This window comes from Rhincodon typus, chromosome 6 (assembly GCF_021869965.1).
Source record: "Rhincodon typus isolate 14 chromosome 6, sRhiTyp1.1, whole genome shotgun sequence".
In the NCBI taxonomy this organism is placed as follows: Eukaryota; Metazoa; Chordata; class Chondrichthyes; order Orectolobiformes; family Rhincodontidae; genus Rhincodon; species Rhincodon typus.
Genome location: NC_063337.1, coordinates 1,423,706 through 1,443,851, shown reverse-complemented (window position 1 = coordinate 1,443,851; position 20,146 = coordinate 1,423,706). Strand labels below are relative to the sequence as shown.

The window sequence follows — 20,146 nt, the reverse complement described above, 5'->3', positions numbered from 1 at the left end:
TAAACTATTCCATTATCATCCATATGTTTATCCAATGACCATTTAAATGCCCTTAAAGTGGGCGAGTCTACTATTTTTGCAGGCAGGGCATTCCACGCCCTTACTACTCTCCGAGTAAAGAACCTACCTCTGACATCTGTCCTATATCTATCACCCCTCAATTTAAAGCTATGTCCCCTCGTGCTAGCCATCACCATCCGAGGAAAAAGGCTCCCACTCTCCACCCTATCTAATCCTCTGATCATCTTGTAGGTGGATGATTGCTCTGTTTCATGTTGCATTGTCTGTATGGCTCCTCTCAGTAAAACCTGCCAGGAGCTCATCTTATCTTCCTGTTTTCTTCATGCAGTATTTAACTGGACAGGAGAGGAGGTGATTGAGTGGCTCATCAACTACGTTGAATTACCGCAGTATGAGGAGCACTTCAGAAAACTGCACATAAATGGACATGATATGCCAAGGTTTGTATGTCATAGCATTCTCTCTCCCACCCCCCACCAACCCCACCCCCCACCCCCCACCCCGGCAAGCAAGTATTGGTCAGGCATGCCCATTGCAGGTGAGATAGACCCTATCCTGCACCCACCACGGAGTCAGACAGCTTGGAAACAGACCCTTTGGTCCAACGTGTGCATATTGACTGGTTTTCCAAACTAAACTAGTCCTATTTGCCTGTATTTGGTCCATATCCCTCTAAACCTTTCCTATCCATGTGCCTGTCCAAATGTCTTTTAAATGTTGTAACTGTGCCTGGCTCTACCACTTCCTCTGGTAGTTCATTCCAAGTACACAACCTCTGTGAAAATGTTGTGTCTCATGTGCCTTTTAAATCTTTCTCCTCTCTCATTAATCCCATGCCTTTGGTTTTGAAATCCTCTAACCGAGGAAAAGACCTTTGCTGTTCACCTTATCTATGTCAGATACATACTACCCACCTATAGTGGGTCAAAAGCTAGTCAATAATCCATTCTGTCTCCAGTCCTAGCTCATTCATTTTCTTCTTTGTGCACATGGTTTTGAACCAGCTGATTATGGGGACCATCTGGAGAAATGGGATTCTAACATGTTGCTGCTGTTGCAGATCAGTGCCTTGCACAGAATCAATGAGCTGAATGACCTCCTTATGCAATAAGTCCTACAATTCTAACACCAAATACTGAAATGCTAAAGCAGAAACCATGATTGTCATGTGGGAAAATTCTACATCTGAGGTTTATTCCGTACTCCATGAGAGTTGTTCTTTAACCCAGTTGACTGGGTGGCCATTTGCAATGCAGAGTGAAACCAGCAGCATGGGTTCAATTCCTGCACCATCTGAGGTTACCATGAATGATTCTCCATCTCAACCTTTCCCCTTGCCCTGAGGTATGGTAACCATTAGGTTAAACCACCACCAGTCCATCTCTCTCATGAGAGAGTAGCCCTATGGTAATAGGGCACTGGTAACATATTTCAGACTCCAAGTAACTTTCCATGGTTTCTGATTGGACGGATTCACTCCTCCACTAGCTGTGCCATTAGTTGCTAAGGTGCAAAGCTCTGGAGTTACCTGTGTAAACCTTCCCTGCTCTACATTGCACTCCATTATATCTGCCTTTCTTTCCGAGATTTAGTCCATCTGATCAGCATCACACCCTTTTTTTTTCCTGAAGAAGGGTCCAGACCCGAAATGTCAGCCTTCCTGCTCCTCTGATGCTGCCTGGCCTGCTGTGTTCATCCAACTCCACACCTTGTTATCTCTATACTCTGGGCCCTTGTGCCTAATTTTGTTTTATGATGCACCTTGGGAGGTGCGGTACTGTCAGCTCTGACCCTCCGGCAGTGCGGCGCTCCCTCAGCGCCGACCCTCGCGCGGTGCGGCGCTCCCTCACTGCCGACCCTCGGGCGGTGCAGCGCTCCCTCAGCTCTGACCCTCCAACAGTCATTACGTGGAGGTGCTGGTGTTGGACTGTGGTGGATAAGGTCAGAAATCATACAACACCAGGTTGGAGTCCAACAGCTTTATGTGAAAACACAAGCTTTCGAAGCCTCTGTCCAGAAGGAACAAGGCTCCGAAAGCTTGTGTTTTCAAGTAAATCTGTTAGACTTTAAGCTGGTGTCATGTGATTTCTGACCTTGTCCGACAGTGTGGCGCCCCCTCACTGCTCTACTAGAAGTGGTTGTCTGTTATTTTCCAATAAGCCTTATTTGTGAACCGCTTCTAGCTGCAGGTATAGTGTCTCTGATGGTTTTATTTCTGCCCTTTGCCTGTCTTGCAATATGATAACTGGAAAAACTAACAGCTGGATTTGGATGACAGAGTTGATTTGGAAGTTTGGTTTGGAAGTTACTCTGAGCATATCAGTTCTGTTCTTTTGCACTGGATCATCTGGATTCTTAAAAGTAGCTCCACTCCTGTCCTGTCCTTTGAAGCTACAGTCTAAATCATAGACTTTTTACCTTGCAGCCGTGTTGAATGCCTTGCAAGCCCTGGGTGTGTGTTCGCTGTTGGCAAGGACAAAGTATCCATCTGTTTCTGTCACTGACTGTGTGTCATTTATCTTGGCCCTGTCTTCCTGCCAGGTTTCCCCATTGTTGTGTAGTAGTTTCATTGAAACAAAGTATTGCTTAACGTATCAAGTGTAAAGAACAGCCTTAGAGAGTTGAAACAAATACCTTGGGTAATCTGATTGCCAAAGGATAGAAGGGAGAGGTTGCTGGAGTAAACCAGCCAGCCTCTTCCCTTTTTCCACCAGAGTCACTCAAGATCACAGATGAGTAATTAGTGCCGTAAAGTGATGGCATCTTAACACTGTTAAACACAAACTGCTTTGCCCCCAGGAAAAGACAGTGTGATTGTGTGCACAGCACTATACTGCAGATAGCAGTGAGTGTTCGGTACACAACACTTGCAGTTCTTTGACAGTCAGACGTTGACAGTGTGTGAGCTCCTGTTCAGTGAGTCTCAGTAAGCATACTGTGCAAATAGAACCTGATCTGTCAGAACTGCTCTGGACAGTGTGTAATTCACATGTGCCGTATTGTGAGAATGATATCTGGTCTGTGAGAACAATATGCAGCCCCTTCTTTCTCTCTCATATCTGCAATCATTGAAGCTTTTTGCATTGTGCCTATTTTTGCCTCTGAGAACCTCTGTAGATTTTTACTGCATTGATAGGGGGGCTGTGTTAACGTGAGCTATTACTTTCATTTGAACAATGAGGCCTTAAGGCTGATGGCGGAGGATAAATGCCACTGCGTGGTTTGCCGTCTCAGAGAAGGACGAATTCAGGATGGTAACTGAGGGGGGCACCCTTGCTCTTCTGTGTTTTATTTCCATATTTCAGAGTTAGATCCAAGGACATGACCACATTTCTTGTGTTCCCTTTAAACCACTTTTGTTCATTGCTGAATGACAGTTCTCTTTTTTTTTTGGCCATGACATAGTCTATACTTCAAATATTTAGTGACAGTTTGATTAATGTGAGATTTACCGAGCTCTGTGCAGTAATTTGTTTTTCTGTGCAATTAGGTGCTATGTGTCTACTCGGATATTTCTTAAAGCAGTTTCATAGCTGTGATTCTGAAGCCTGCTCACAACTAGTCTCTTGTTTCCGGTGGTTCCAACTGTACAACTATCACTATAATTAATCACCATCATTTTCTTGCTCATTCTCAGCCTATTCATTATCCAATTTGCTAACTACTTCTTCTAAAGCTTTTATTTCTGTTTTGACTGCTTCATCTCAGTCCTCATGCGAAGTGAGAAAGGTTGTGAAAGGCTTCAAAAGAATTTTGTGTTTTGGTGTTCACCCTGAGCTCTGCAGTTTACATGTACTGAGGTACAGTCTGCGTAGATGCTGCATAATGGGAAGGTGATTATAGGACATTGGTCTGTACAGTGACCAATTACATTGTCCTCCTGTGTCACGGATCTGCCTTTAATGCCAGTTCTGATTGATAGTGACAGTCCCTGTGTCCGCCTCTTTCAGCATCTCAGTTTAATTCACGAGTGTGGGCCAAAACCACAGAACTGGCTAAATCTTGGCAAATGACTGAATGAAAATATAAAATTGGTAGTGATAAAAGTGATGCTAAAGCTATTGGATTGCCCTAGCTGCTTCATAATATCTCTTCGAAGGATAATAACCAAGGTGATCCTCTGGTCTTATGCTCAGCCATCTTTAGCTGTTTCGTCAATGACCTTCCCTCCATCATAAGGTCAGAAGTGGGGATGTTTGCCAATGATTGCACAATGTTCAGCACCATTCATAACTCCTCAGATACTGAAGCAGTTCATGTTCAAATGCAGCAACTCCTGGACAATATCAAAGTTTGTCCTGAACAAGTGGCAACTTGTGACACACAAATGTCAGGTAATGTCCATTCCAGTAAGAGGCAATCCACCCACTGCCCTTGACCAGTGTTACCCTCATTGAATCCCCCACTATCAACATCCTGGGGGTTACCATTGACCAGAAACTGAACTGAACTCACCACATAAACACAGTGGCTACAAGAGCAGGTCAAAGGCTGGGACTTCTAAGGCACATTACACCTCTGACTCCCCAAAGTGCGTTCACCACCGACAAGGCACAAGTCAGGAGTGTGATGGAATACTCCCCTCTTGCTTTGATGAGCGCAGCTCCAACAGCACTCAAAGCTCAATGTGTTCCAGGACAAAGCAGCCCATGTTACTGGCATCATATCCACCACTTTCAACATTCACCCCCTGCTCTGTAGCAGAAGTGTGTACTTTCTACAAGATGTACTGCAGCAACTCAACAAGACTCCTTTGACACTACCTTCCAAACCAACAAACTCTCCCATATCTGGAGCAGATGGATGGGAGCACCATCCCACTGTGCAAGTTCTGCTCCAACCACAAAACATCCCGACCTGGAACTATATTGCTCTTTCTTGCTTGTAGCTGCGTTAAACTCCTGGAACTCTCTAACACCATTGTGGACACACCTACACCAAATGGTTTTCAGGGGATCACGAAGGCATCTCCACCACCAGATTCTCAACTGACCACTTTCGTGACTGATGTCCGCATCTTGTGAAAGAACCTGCTCCTGGCCTGTATGTGACTCCCGTCTCATACAAACAGGGTTTAACCTCTGAAATGGCCATTGAATTGCATCAGAATTGGTACCAGCAGGCGAAGAAGGTGACCCACTACCACCAGCTCTCCGAGCAAGGCCCATATCCCACAGACTGATGTGAGAAAAGCAATCTTTTCACACAGTGAGTAGTTAGGGAATGTGATAAACCCCCAAAAATGTGGTGGAGGCAGGTTCAATTGAGGCGTTCAAGAGGGGCATAGGATGGTTATTTGGATCAAAAAAGTGTATAGGGATATGGGGAAAAGGCAGTAGATTGGCTCTAGGTAATAGAACTGGTGCAGAAATGATGGGCTGAATGGTCTTCTGCACCGTAACAATTCTGTGATAGGTGTAGAAAGCTGCATCAGCTTTGTCCTGGCTCCAGTTTCAGCCTCTTTCCCCCTGTTCTCCCTTGTCCTCCTCATTGGTTCGGTTGTGGGTAATAAATGCCAGTCTTGCCAATGATAGTTGGACCTTGACAACTAATGTATTTTTGTTTCAACATTTCTTAGTTTCTTAGTGGTAAGCATTCAAAATCGAATGAAAATGGCTTTTAAATTAAAGATATAATAATACTGTGTTTCAGTCAGAATCTCCCTTACTAGCTCCCCTCCTTGTCTCTGATTTTAATTGTCTTTGCATTGATAGGTTGGCTGTGAATAACCTCACCCTAGCGTGCTCCTTACTCAAAGTGAATGATCGCAGTCATCGGCAGAAGTTACAGCTGAAGGCTCTGGACACTGTACTGTTTGGACCACCCCTCCGTAAGTTAATGTGTCATCTCTCTTGTTTCCTTCCCTGTTGCTATACACCAGTTAAACGTTAAACTTTAAACCAATCACACCTCAGAACTGGGACGGGATGAAGGGTGAGTGTAAACAAGGAGTGACATTGCTGCTCATATGTCAGGTTGCTGTGATATGATCATGGCTGGTCTTAGGCTTCAGCTCCATTTTACTGCCTGCTCTCCATATCTCGCAGATTCCCACCACCAAAATCATAGCTATCCCAGCATTAAATGGGTTCAATGATGGGAGAGTTTGAGTCTTTGAGTGAAAACCTTTCTTGTCATCTCAGTCCTAAGTGAACAGCTCCTTGTATTAAGACTGTGTCTTCAGAATCTCATGAAAGTATAAACCCACTTCCCTGAGCCTTCCCTCACAGGACAGCCCTGTCTTCCCAGGGACCAGTCTGGTCAAATTTCTTTGCGCCACCTCCTACACAAGTATAAGTTCCTTAAATGTGGAGACCAAAATCGCACACAGTAAGACCATAATACATAGGAGCAGAAATAGGCCATTCAGTCCATCGTGGCTGCCCCGCCATTCACTGAGATCATAGTTGATCTGATAATTCTCAACTGCACTCTCCTACCTTTTCCTATCACTCTTAGTTCCATTCCTGATTGAAAATCTCCTATCTCAGCCTTGAATGTACTTAATGACCCAGCTTTTACTGCCATTCTCAGTAAAAAGAAGATTCACTACCCTTTGAATGAAGAAATTCCTCCTCATCTGTGTGCAATTCCTTACTGTGAGATCGTATTCTCTGGTCCTGCACACTCCCACAACAGGAAGCATCCTTTCTGCATGTACCTTGCCAAGTCCCCTCAGAATCTTTTATGTTTCAATAAGGTCACCTCCCATTCTTCTGTGTTCCAATGAGTACAGATCCAACCTACTCAACATCTCCTCATAAGACAGTTCCTCTGTACCCAATATCAGCCGAGTGAACCTGCTCTGGACCTGCTCCGATACTAGTATATCATTCCTTAGATAAAGGGCCTATTTTAGCTGTGGTCTGATAAGTGCCTTGTATGTTTTAGCAAAACCTCCCCTGCCTTTTATACTCTATTGCCTTGTAATAAAGGCCAACAATCCATTTGCCTTCCTAATGCCCATTGAGCTTGCATAGAAACTAGGAGCAGGAGTAGACTATTCTGCCTTTCATCGCTGCTTCCTCCATTCATTATGATCATGGCTGATCATCCAACTCATTAGCCAACTCTTTTTTTTTGCCTCCTCCTTTGATCCCTTTAGCCCCAAGTGCCATATCAAACTCATTCATGAATTCAAACTGTTTTTTGGCAAATTCCACAGGTTCACCATTCTGTAGGTGAAGAAGTTTTTCCTTAATTCAGTCTTAAACAACAAGCAGATGTTCACCTGCACATCTGCCAATGTGGTATACTGCATCCGCTGTACCCGGTGTGGCTTCCTCTACATCGGGGAAACCAAGCGGAGACTCGGGGACCGCTTTGCAGAACACTTATGCTCGGTTCGCAACAAACAACTGCACCTCCCAGTCGCGAACCATTTCAACTCCCCCTCCCATTCCTCAGACGACATGTCCATCCTGGGCCTCCTGCAGTGCCACAACGATGCCACCCGAAGGTTGCAGGAACAGCAACTCATATTCCGCTTGGGAACCCTGCAGCCCAATGGTATCAATGTGGATTTCACAAGTTTCAAAATCTCCCCTCCCCCCACCGCATCCCAAAACCAGTCCAACTCATCCCGCCCCCTTGACCTGTCCGTCCTCCCTGGACTGACCTATCCCCTTCCTAACTCCCTACCTACACTCACCTTTCCTGGCCCCATCCCCGCCTCTTCGACCTGTTTGTTTCCTCTCCACCTATCCTCTCCTCTATCCCTCTTCTATCCGCCTCCCACTCTCTCCCTATTTATTTCAAAACCCCCTTCCCCTCCCCCTTTTCTGATGAAGGGTCTAGGCCCGAAACGTCAGCCTCTCTGCTCCTATGATGCTGCTTGGCCTGCTGTGTTCATCCAGCCCTGCACCTTGTTGTCTCGGATTCTCCAGCATCTGCAGTTCCTACTATCTCTGATCCTACAGCTTTCAACTGTTATCCCTGGTTCTGGACTCCCTGGTTATCTGGGACATCCTTCTTGCACAGAATCCCTACAGTGCAGAGCAGGCCTTTTGGCCCAGTGAGTCCACACTGACCCTCCAAGAGCATCCCACCTACACTCTATCCATGTAATCTTGCATTTCCTATGGCTAATCCACCTAACCCATACATCCTTGGACACTAGGGGCAATTTGGCATGGCCAACAATCCTGTTAGAATTTCATAGGTTTCAATGAGAACCCCCTCACTGTTCTGAATTCCAGTGAATATAATCCTCACCGAATCAACCTGTCTTCATATGTCAGTCCTGCCATCCCAGGAATCAGTCTGGTAAACCTTTGCTGCATTTCCTCTACAACAAGAACATCTTTCTTCAGATAAGGAGACCAAAAATGCGCACAGTATTCCAGCTGTGGTCTCACCAAGGCCCTGTACAATTGCAGTAAGACATCTCTCCTCCTGTACTTGAATCCTCTCACTATGAAGGTCAATATACCATTTGCCTTCTTCACCGCCTGCTGCTTACCTTCAGCGACTAGTGCATGAGGACACCCAGGTCTCATTGAAGCTTGCCCTCTCTCAGTTTATGGCCATTCAGTTTAATAATCTGCCTTCAGTATTTGCTCCCGAAGTGGATACCCTCATATTTGTCCATACTTTACTGCAATTGACATGCATTTTCGCACTCATTCAACCTGTCCAAATCTCACTGAAGCTCTCTGCATGCTCCTCATAGCTCACCCTCCCACCCAGCTTTGTGTCATCTGCAAATCGGGAGATACAAACATAGTGGCTACAAGAGCAGGTCAGAGGTTGGGGATTCTAATGCACATTACTCCCCTTCTGACTCTCAAATCAGTTTACCATCAAATCATTAACGTAAATTGTGAATAGTTGGGCATCCTAGTAGTACCTGAGTAGTCACTGCCTGTCGTTGAGAAAAAGACCAGTTTATTCCTATTCTTTGTCTCCTGTTTGCCAGTCAGTTTTCTGTTCATCTCAGCGCATCATCCCCAAACCCATGCCGTTTAATTATACACATTAATCTCTATTGTGGGACTTTGCCAAAAGTCTTCTGAAAGTCCAAATAAACTAGATCCGATGGCTCACCCTCATTAACTACTAAAATTTGCAGAGTCCTGGTAGATTTACCAAGCATGGTTTCTGTTGATTAAATGTTTGCTGGCTTTTTATGGCTTATGCATGAGGACTCCCAAATCTATCTGTGCTGGAGCCTTCTGGGGTCCTTCTCCATTATGTGGCTTCACCAAAGAGCTGTTCAATTATAGCCAAACTTCTTCATTCCTATACATCATCCCATTGTAACAAAGGCTAGCTTGTTATTTGCCTGCCTAATTGCTTTCCTTTTGTGGGAATTGTTTGTGTTCTTCGTGTGACCACATCGAAACCTTTTAAAACATGTTCGCTTTTGTATTCTTACAATCCAAGTGAATAACCTTTCACTTTCCGATTTTAGAACAAAGGACAGTACAGCACAGGAACAGGCCTTTCGGCCCTCCAAGTCTGTGCTGACACATTTTGCCCTTCCATACTAAAACTGTCTTCATTTACAGGATCCGTATCCCTCTATTCCCTTCCTATTCATGTATCTCTCCAGGTGTTTCCTGAATGCTGCTGTTGTCTGCTTCCCCCACCTCCTCTGGCAGCATGTTCCAGGCACTCACCATCCTTTGTGTGTAAAATCTGCTTCACACATGTCTTGTAAACGCCCCACCACCCCCACTCCCAGCCCTTGAACCTGTGTCCCCTAGTAGTTGACCCCTCCACCCTGGGAAAAAGCCTCATACTTTCCACTCTATCCATTGCATTCACAATCTTATAAACTTCTATCACGTTGCCCCCTCAACCTCTTGCGTTTCAGTAAAAACAAACCCAGTCTATCCAACCTTCATTTATAGCTAAAATCCACCATACCAGGCAACATCCTGGTAAACCTTTTCTGTACCCTCTCCAAAGCATCCACATCCTTCTGGTAATATGATGACCAGAACTGTATGCAATATTCCAAGTGCGGCCTAACTGAAGTTCTGTAAAGCTGCAGCATAACTTCTCTATCCTTATACTCAATGCCCCTTCCAATGAAGGCCAGCATGCCATAGGCCTTTTTTACTACCTTGTCTACCTGCATTGCTAAGTACTTCATCTGTCACCTTGTTGCCTGCCCAGTTAATCTGCCTTTATGACTTTGAAGCCTTATATTAGGACTGAAGTTTCTAATGTCAGCAAACTTAGATATCTTATTGTTGGTCTCTTTGTGAAATCATTAATATTGAATGTACGTAGCTGCGGCACCAGGACTGACCCCTGCAACACTGGTGTGAAGCAGCTCAGCGTGTTTACTGTGTGGAAGGTGCTATATAAATGTAAGTGGTTGCTGTAGGAAGGGCAGATGCTTGTTAAGGAGTTGCACTACTTAAATCCCAGGAAAGTAATGAATAGTGGAGGTGAGGTAGTGAGTCTTGATTTCAAAATAGTGAGGCTGCAGGGAGGCGTTAGAACAAATTGTATGGATTATTGGTAGTTTAGGGTTGAACAGTAATCATTCAGGAGTGGTGAATACAGTAAGATCAGAGAGACAGAGAAGAGAGGGTTTGCAGCTGACAATGACCAGGCCATTGTGAGTGAGAGCATAGCTGGCCTGTCTTCCCCTCCTCTCATGGAGGTAGTGTTTGAACATTTTCATAAATCCTTGAAGCAAGTTGGAAAGGTCTGATCAAAGGACAGACGTCACCTTCTACAAATAACAGCCCCGTGGGCTAAAAATACAATGCCTAATCTCAGCGCTGCTTCGAAAATAGGAAGTGATAATCTGGTTTTCAGTTCAGCTGTTTAATGTTTCCATTGATGGGGGTGTGCTATCCTGCAGAAGCTGGGCAGTGAGAAGGTGAGATGAAGTCACTTATACACGTCTCCATCATTGCCTGCTCTCCGGAACTGTCAGTGTGAAAGCATCAGCTTCATTCCCTCACTGCAGAGCACAACGTTAGCTCCATTGATGTTTCATTATAAGAAGTTATTCAATAATGCTGAGATGCGGACGGCCAAATGAAGTGCTGTGATGCTGCAGAGCACAAAACTGATGGTACCATTTTAACAAAAACAGACCGCTCCCCCACTCAACCACCCAGCTCAGCCAGGACTCTGAAGCCCCTGTCCACTGTCCTGTATCTAACTCCGTGCTGACTCTGTCCTGGGAGTGTTTGATGTGGGCCATGTAGAGGAAGCTTTACTCTGTATCTAACCCTGTGCTGGGAGTGTTTGATGAGGACATTGTGGAGGAACTTTACTTTTCTTCCAGCAGTGCTGTGCCTAACTATGATTGATGCTGACAGCGGCTATCAGAGACCACAGTGGTTCTGTTCCTGATCTTTCTCCTATGTCACTGCCTACATTTCTTCACCCACTGTATCTTGATTTGAGCCTTGTTCTGGGTACCATATCGTAGGAAGGATAAGAAGGCTTTTTAAGAGGATGGTGAAAAGCTTCAGAAGAATGAATCCAGGGCCGAGGACCTTAGTTATATAGATTGGCGAAGTTGTGAGTTTTTGAGAGAGATTTGAAAGAGCTTTTCAAAATCTTGCAATGTCTGGGCAGAGGAGATGAGGAGAAGCTGTTCCTATTTGGTGAACATATTTAAAGTGGGATTGATAAAAGAAGCAATGCAGACATGAGCACAAGATGCTCATCTACTAAATGGATAAGGTCTGGAATGTACTATCGGAGAGTGTGGGGGGGAGACAGGTTCACTCGAGTGGTTAGGGTCTGGAACGTACTGTCTGAGAGTGTGGGGGGAGACAGGTTCGAACCAAATACAAGACAGAGTGGATTATTATTGAAAGAGGGAGAATGTGCAGTGTTCCTGGAGATGAGAGGGATGATTAAGTCATCATGATCACTAGGAGACCTGATGCAGACACAAGAGGCTGAATGGCTTCCTGTGTCATAACCACTGTGATATCTTTGCCATTTGTCTTAATTTTCAGTGACTCGTCACAACCACCTCAAGGATTTCATGTTGGTGGTTTCCATAGTGATTGGTGTGGGTGGCTGCTGGTTTGCTTACATCCAGAACCGTTATTCCAAGGAGCACATGAAGAAGATGATGAAAGATCTGGAGGGGCTGCAGAAAGCAGAGCAGAGTCTGCACGACCTGCAGGAAAGGTGAGGACATGTGGAACCCACCCTTCGTAGCCAGTGGGAGGAATCCCTGATGAGGTTTACACTGCAAGCCTAGCTTCATTTCAGAATGCCAGACGCTTGGACACTCTCTTCTTAAGTGCCAAGCCTGTGGAGAGAGGGGCCTTGCAGACAATGGAGGTGACTGTTCTGGGTAAAGCCGCTCAGGCACGTTTGCATTGCAGCTTTTTGTACCCAGTATTTGGCCATATCATTCCTATTATCCATTCTTAGGATTTCCCACCCCTAGTTTCCTGCAAAGATGGTTTGAGAGTCTTCTTGAGCTGCTGGAACTGGGTTTGATGGAGAGTTACAGAGCCACTTGGGAGAATTGTTCTGGGATAGCCACATTGGCCCAGAGTACGTAAGAGGGGAAGATCTCCTTTGCTAAGGAGACATCAGTGAATATGAGCTCAGGATGAGCTGCTTCAGTTTTTACTACAGTCTGATAGTTTCACACTGAGAGCTGATTGTTTTCAATGCTGTGAAGTTGTCTGGTAACCAGTTTCTTCTGTGAATATATCCCACATGTTCCTGCACAGCGGTTGTGTAATTCTGCCAGGGGAGAGAGTCCAGGGTAATACTATGGAGCCAATGGGATGTGAAGGTTACCATACTGGACTTACTGTTAGTTCAAATCCCACCACAGTATATTTGAATATACCTGATAATTTGTCAACTGGTAAAAGAAAAACATTTAGACAGGTACATGGATGGGATAGGTAAGGAGGGATATGGAGCAAACACAGGCAAATGGGACTAGTTTAAATGTGAAAACGGGGCGAACGGCATGGACAAGTTGTGCCAAAGGGCTGTAGGCCTCTCGGACTCTAAAAGTGTTATCCTGTTGAACTGGAAGCTTAAAGCTGCTACTCACACCCATTTTATGATTGTTTTGCAGGGAAGGGAATGTGACAGTCTTACCCCAGTATACGTGACTCCAGTCCCACACTATTGTGGTTGGAACGTCACAGTGACTGAGGATGGGGAGTCAATGCTGATTCACCAGTGTCAAAGCTCCCCACTCCTGCTCCCACCAAGAACAAACGAAGAAAATGTTTTCATCCCACCGGGCTGAATAGCATGCTCCTGATTCTGGTTTCTGTGTTTCTACATTTCATTTGATAGATTAGGCTGATGGGGCTGAGTGACCTGATAGTCGTCTTGAAGTCCCTGACCATTAATTAACGTCACCAACTTTCTGGAGACCAGGCTAATGAGCTGCTGAAGCGCCTTGGGTCAGAGAATCTCAAACTGGTTCACTAATGTCCTTATAGGGCAGGGAAACTGCCTCCCTTACCCAGTCTGGATGTATATGTGACTCCAGGCCCACACCAGCCTGCTTGACTTTTACCTGCCCTCTGAGGTGGCCCAACAAGCCACTTGGTCGTATCATATTACCTAGGGTTCTGTGAAAAGCTAGACCACCACCTCTACAGGGTTCCTAGAGACAGATAATAACTACTGGCTATACCAGCAGTGCTCACATACTGAGAATGAACCATTTAGAAAAAGACTTCTAGAATGAAGCAACTGCCACACTGCCAGCTGTTGAATCACATAGTTACCTGCAAAGTCATGCTGTAAAATGAAGGCAAAATACTAACTTCACAGACAAAACACTCTGGACTTTTTTTATTCCCTCTTGCATGTTACCCAGCTCAAAGTTAAATCAGAATATAAATCCAGCAGACTCATGTTCCCCTCATGCCAAGTTTTTGCTGCACACAGATGGGTGCTGGTGGATGGTTTGGTTTTGAGATTTTGATCTCTTCGACCTGCAGGCTGCAGAAGGCCCAGGAGGAGCATCGATCGGTCGAGGTAGAGAAAGTCAATCTCGAGCAGAAGCTTCGGGATGAGATCAATGCAGCAAAGCAGGAAGCACAGCGCTTACGGGGACTGCGAGAAGGCACGGAGAATGATCTGAGTCGGCAAAAATACGCGGAGGAAGAGTTGGAACAGGTGGGATTTGTATGTTTCATTAGGATCCAGTGCAGTGTGATGTGTTGGGGCGTTGTGTGCTCACAGTCAGTGGACTGGACAACAGTGGATCTAATGCTGGAAGCTCATTGGGGCGGGGCCAGGCCAGTACTGGGGTGTATTATGGGTCAGATTGGAACCAGTGATGGGGACTGTTGAGACATTGGGTTATAGTTCAGATCAGACTTTGGACTTGGCCCCTTGGTGGTGTGGTATCTGTGGATGTGCGCCTTGCATTTATGTATCCTGCTGTTCAGTCTCAGCTGCTACATGGGAACTATGGTGAGGGGCCATAGAATTGGTGTGAAAAGTTTTTTGGGACTTAGATGAGGAGAAATGTCTTCACCCAGAGAGTGGTGAGCCTTTGGAATTCTCTGCCACAGAAAGCGATTGAGGTCAGTGGGGGAAAGCAGAGACAGGGGACTGAGTTCAATGATTGGCTGTAATCATAGTGAATGTCAGAGCAAATTTGAAGGGCTGAATAGCCTACTCCTGTTCCTACTTTCTGTGTAAGAAGGTGACAGCTTTGTGTCTTGTCCATACACCCACTGTATGGGACTGTGTGTACAGTGACTTCCTTGCTCTGTCTGGGGTAATGAGAATGTGATAATGTAAAATGAAACCCTCTGTCTCTGTCACTCTCAGGTACGAATGGCCCTGAAGAAAGCAGAAAAGGAATTGGAATCACGTGGGAGCTGGTCCCCACCTGAAACACTTCAGAAATGGCTGCAGCTGACTCATGAGGTGGAAGTGCAGTATTATAATATCAAGAAGCAGAGTGCAGAGAGGCAGCTGAACATTGCTAAAGAGGGGGTAAGTGCTGTTTGTGAAAATTCAATACCAGCTGGGAGGAGAGGAGGCAGGTTTAATCCAGGCAGTTTGAGGGTGGCATGGTGGCCCTGTGGTTAGCACTGCTGCCTCATAGTGCCAGGGACCCAGGTTTGATGTGGAGTTTGCACGTTCTCCCCGTGTCTGCATGGGTTTCCTCCGGGTGCTCCATTTTCCTCCCATGGTCCAAAGATGTGCAGGTTAGGGTAGAATGGCCATGCTAAGTTGCCCATAGTGTCCAGGGATGTGCAGGCTAGGTGGGTTAGCGATGGGAAATGCAGGGATGTGGAGGGGGAATGGGAAGCTCTTTGAAGGTTTGGTGTAGGCTCGATGGGCTGAATGGCCTGCTTACACACTGTAGGGATTCTATGAGTCATTATGATCTGTGAGATGGAGAGGAGCACAGGTTAGCAATCATATTTGGAAGGAATCTTAACTATTTGAAAGGCTATCTTTTGGGATATGGGGCAGGAGCAAAGAGAGTGGGACTAATTGAATAACTCTTTCAAAGAGTCAGCACAAGCATAATGGGCCAAATGGTGATCTGTACTGTTTGATTCTGGTGTTCTTTGCAGCTGTAGACCATTACACCAACAAACTGGGTTTCCATTGCCCCTTTAACATAGCAAATCATGACAGCAGTTTGATACCGTGCCACTCATGAACGTCATGATAGATGATATAGAAAGCTTGATCCAAGGCCAAGGGGTGGATAGCAAAGCCACCTTAATGTAAGAGAGGAGGGAGAGGTTTTAGGATCGATTTCCAGAACTTGAGGGCTCCAATCACGCTGCCATTGGTGAAGTGATTAAAGTTGGAGATGATGGGACTGACAGTTTCAGCCATACATCTCTGCTGTTGTGTTCTAGTCCTCTTGACATGAATGCTAACATTGCATTTGCATTTGGCTTCACTGATCTTTTTCTCTTCAGGAGCCTTACAGTCAATGTTTGTTTCTGCTCTCTTTTCGGTTTTCCTTTCTTAATTGATTCTTTGTCCTCCTCTGCTGAAGTCTAAGCTGCTCCCACTTCGCAGGTCTGTTGTTTTTCTAGCCAATTTGAATGCCTCTTCCTTGCATCTAATCCTGTCTCTCATTTCCCTTGTGAGCCATAGCTTGGCAACCTTTTCTGTTTTACTTGTATGCCAGACAGAAATGAACAACTGTTGTAGTTCACCCATATGCTTTTTGCCATTGCCTTCCCACCGTCATAGAGTCATAGATATATGCAGTGCGGAAACAGACCGTTTGGTCCATCTTGTCCATACCAACCAGATATCCTAAATTAATCTAGTCCCATTTGGCCCATATCCCTCTAAACTCTTCCTATTCATGTACCCATCCAGATGCTGTTTAAATGTTGTAATTGTACCAGCCTCCACCTCTTCCTCTGGCAGCTCATTCCATACACGCACCACCCTCTGTGTGAAAAAGTTGTCCCTTAGGTCCCTTTTTTAAATCTTTCCCCCTCACCTTAAACCTATATTCTGTAGTTTTAGACTCCCCTACACTGGGAAAAAGACATTGGTTATTCACTCAATACATGCCCCTCATGATTTTATAAACGCCTCCGACACGCCAGGGAAAATAGCTCCAGCCTATTTAGCCTCTCCCTATAGCTCAAACCCTCCAACTCCTGCAATATCCTTGTAAATCTCTTCTGAACCCTTTCAAGTTTCACAACATTTTTCTTATGGCAGGAAGACCAGAATTAAATGCAATATTTTAAAAGTGACCTCACCAATGTCCTCATCCCTTTATGTGGAAGTGCCGGTGTTGGACCGGGGTAGTTTCTGTCCTTGCTCATCCCTTTAAGGAGCATCACCCCCTATCATAGCCAACGGGTGTCTTACACCATCATAGTTTCCTCTGTTTAGATTCAGGACCCTAGTCTCAGAGTCAACTACCCCACTCTCCATCTCACTCGCCATCTCAATGAGGAATTCTGTCTTATTCTGGTCACTCATTGCCAAGGGGCCTTGCACAGTCAAATTATTCCTTTCTCATTGCACAGTCCACAGTCTAGCATGGCCTGTCATCGGTGTGATGATCCACAAAACCATCCCATACACACCCCAGGAATTCCTCCTCTGTAGTATTGTTACTAATTCAAAATAAAAACCAAAAGAACTGCGGATGCTGTAAATCAGCAACAAAAACAAAAGTTGCTGAAAACGCTCAGCAGGTCTGGCAGCATCTTTGAAGAAAAAATCAGAGTTAACGTTTCAAGCCTGGTTCTGAGGGAGGGTCGCCGGACCCGAAACATTAAGTCTGACTTTTTCTTCACAGATGCTGCTAAACCTGCTGAGCATTTCCAGCAACTTCTGTTTTTGTTACTCGTTCAATTTGCCTAAAATATGCTATTCCCAACATTACCACTGCAGTTTGTGGGTCAGTTTACAACCCCCACTGTTCTTTGCCCCTTGGTTTTTCTCAGGTCTACCCATAAAGATTCCACTTGTCAGAGCTAATAACTTTCCTCACTATGGGAAGGGTCTGTGATAACAGAGGGATTTGAACACGCGACTAGATCTTGGCTGTTAATTAGTGGAACCAAACTTGTTTTAGCTTTGTAGAAGCTTCTTTAATTCAACAGTGAAGCGATTTTAAAATCCAGTTGAAGTTACAATCCAAGTCACAGGACTGAAATGTTTAAATCAAATGCTGGGGAAGAGCCTGAAAATGGGCCAAGCAACATTCAAAATAAACAGTGATGAGCTTATTTGTTGACTTGACTTTACAGTGCTCTCAAATTGGTTAAAACTATGGCTTACGGAGGATCTAGTGCCATTAAGAACAAGGAATAAATACTGGCCTATCCAGCAACACCCATATCCCATGAATGGTTTTTATTTTAATCTGAAGATTAGAGGAGAAAAGGTTGCATTTGTTAAATATTAACTACAAGAGAATGGCTTAGCTTTTAGGGTGAGGCTTTTATTTTTTATTTGAGTTAGTTTAGCGCCTATTGCAAAAGTGTATTATTGTTTTGCATGTATTTCCTTGTCTTGAACTGCTGCAGTCGTGTCGTTTATGATCACCCAGAGGCTGTTAGGGAGAGAGCTCCTGGGTTCTGACTCAGTGACGCTGAAGGAACGGCGATATGTTTCCAAGTCAGGATGGTGAGTGGCTTGGAGGGGAACTTGCAGGGATGGTATTCCAATATATCTGCTGCCCTTGTCCTTTGTGGAAGTGGTTGTGGTTTGGAAGATGCTGTTGGAGGAGCTTTGGTGGATTTCTGTCTGATTCTGAGAGCATATTGCACCCCGCCCCCCCGCCACTGCTCCTTTTTAATCTCACTGCAACCAAATCCCACACAGCTGTACTGCCGGTTCTGTCTGCTTCTGCCTTTTGATTGCTCAGTCTCAAGCCTGATTAATGATGATCTGATCTCCCGTCCTCCCGTTTCCCCTCATACAGGCCAGTGAAATTAGGTCCTTTAGTGCCCCCAGTCCATTGTACCAGGCACGGACCTCCCCCACCCTGCAAGTTAACAGCTGAGCTTCTCAAGCTGCTCTTCTGAGTGTGGTTATGATCCAAGAGTTACCCACACCTCTTTGCCTTTCCCATCCTCAACCCCCTTCTCTCTCCCCACAGGCAGAAAAAATAAAGAAGAAGAGAAACACGTTGTTTGGAACCTTTCATGTGGCACACAGCTCCTCACTGGATGATGTTGATCATAAAATACTATCCGCAAAGTGAGTATGGAGCAGTGGAGAGAGTGGAGGTGGAGGGCGATCACGTTGGTGGTAACAGTATTCCAAGAGTATTACCCATTTAATTGAACAGTTTCATAAAGTAATCAGTGGACACAATCTGGACTGTAAGCGACCGTACACAGTGACCACAAGTCAGCAAGAATACGGAGAGAGTGACCTAACACCATGATTCAAATCTGACTCGGTCTCTAGAGTATTAGTGATGTAAGCATGATGGCTGGCATTGGGTGGTACAACGCAAGGGGAGTCTATAGCAGCCCTGGCCAGATTAGTGGTTAATGACTTGCTGTTCAGCTTAATGCCCAGTTCTGTTCATCACTGATGGAGCTTGGCCGCTCTAAGCTGGGATTTGACAGCATCAGATGTGAGAAGTTTCTATTATTCAGCAGCATGCTGTTGTGTTTCTGAGGTGATCCTTTTATTATCCATGTTGGATGTTGGCTGGGGAAGCCCTGGTAACATGTCAGTACTGGAAGTAGATTTCTTTTCCCTGGAGTAGAGTGAAACCAAAGGTATGACTACATATGCAGCCGTGTGATGATTCTGTCTCTGGGGTATGCAATCCAGGAGAGGCATGTTCACAGGGTGAGGAGTAGGGTGTGGATCTCCAGCAATGTCACTCTTTCTGAGAGTTTCTCTTTGGGAGGGTTGATATATCTGGAGATCTCTGGGATATATGGATATACCTGCTGGTGATTGTCAGCTTGAAGACTCTGTGTGCTTGTGTATATGTGGGCAGGGTGGGGGTACTGTTCTCACTTGCCCAGTGTCACTGGGAGTATGTGGATGTGTATTAGCTATACACCAAGCTGCTGTCTCTCATTTTAGGCAATCTCTGAGTGAGGTTACAGCAGCCTTACGTGAGCGGCTCCATCGATGGCAGCAGATCGAGATGCTGTGCAAATTTCAAATTGTCAATAACCCCGGGATCAGTGCCCTGCACTCCGTGCTGAATGTGGATCCAAGCTGGCTTGGACAGGCAAGGTCCACTCCCACACACTTCATCCTCACTGATGATCTAGATGATATGGAGGAGGAATTGGTAACTCCAGTCACTCTCCAATGTAAGTAGCAGCAACAACTTATTTACTGCAACAGTCTTCAGCAAAAGACCATTTGGTCCATCCCACCATCTCCCTCACCAACACCGTAGCCTTCTACCCCACCATCTCCCTCACCAACACCGTAGCCTTCTACCCCACCATCTCCCTCAGTCACTGAATCCCACTGTCTCATGGTTTTGGTCGGTCTCTTTATTAGCTCCAGAAACACATTTATTTAACTCAGTCAGGTTCATTTTGACTGCTTCGATATCTGTTCACAATTTACTCTGTAAAGGTAGTAACAGGACAAATGTTGATTTGATGGTTTGTGATGGGCTTCAATTTGGCACAGGATCATTATGGAGGAAAATTCTAATCTAGGTTTACCTTTATTGGTAGCTTCCTCCTTCCATCCCTGCTGCGCC

The 20,146-nt window shown here is 45.3% G+C and overlaps 1 protein-coding gene across 4 annotated transcripts in view; it reads left to right on the top strand.

The window, feature by feature from the left end:
- The window catches only part of LOC109936712 (stromal interaction molecule 1), a 124,083-nt gene that overhangs the window by 71,024 nt on the left and 32,913 nt on the right, over positions 1-20,146 (top strand). For all 4 annotated transcript variants that reach the window (XM_020535310.2, XM_020535309.2, XM_048597792.1 and 1 more), the window contains exons 4-10: positions 350-461; positions 5,736-5,851; positions 11,961-12,138; positions 13,938-14,115; positions 14,779-14,946; positions 18,557-18,657; positions 19,507-19,742. In XM_020535310.2, coding sequence (XP_020390899.1) covers positions 350-461; positions 5,736-5,851; positions 11,961-12,138; positions 13,938-14,115; positions 14,779-14,946; positions 18,557-18,657; positions 19,507-19,742 — 1,089 coding nt within the window. The remainder of the gene's footprint in view (positions 1-349; positions 462-5,735; positions 5,852-11,960; positions 12,139-13,937; positions 14,116-14,778; positions 14,947-18,556; positions 18,658-19,506; positions 19,743-20,146) is intronic.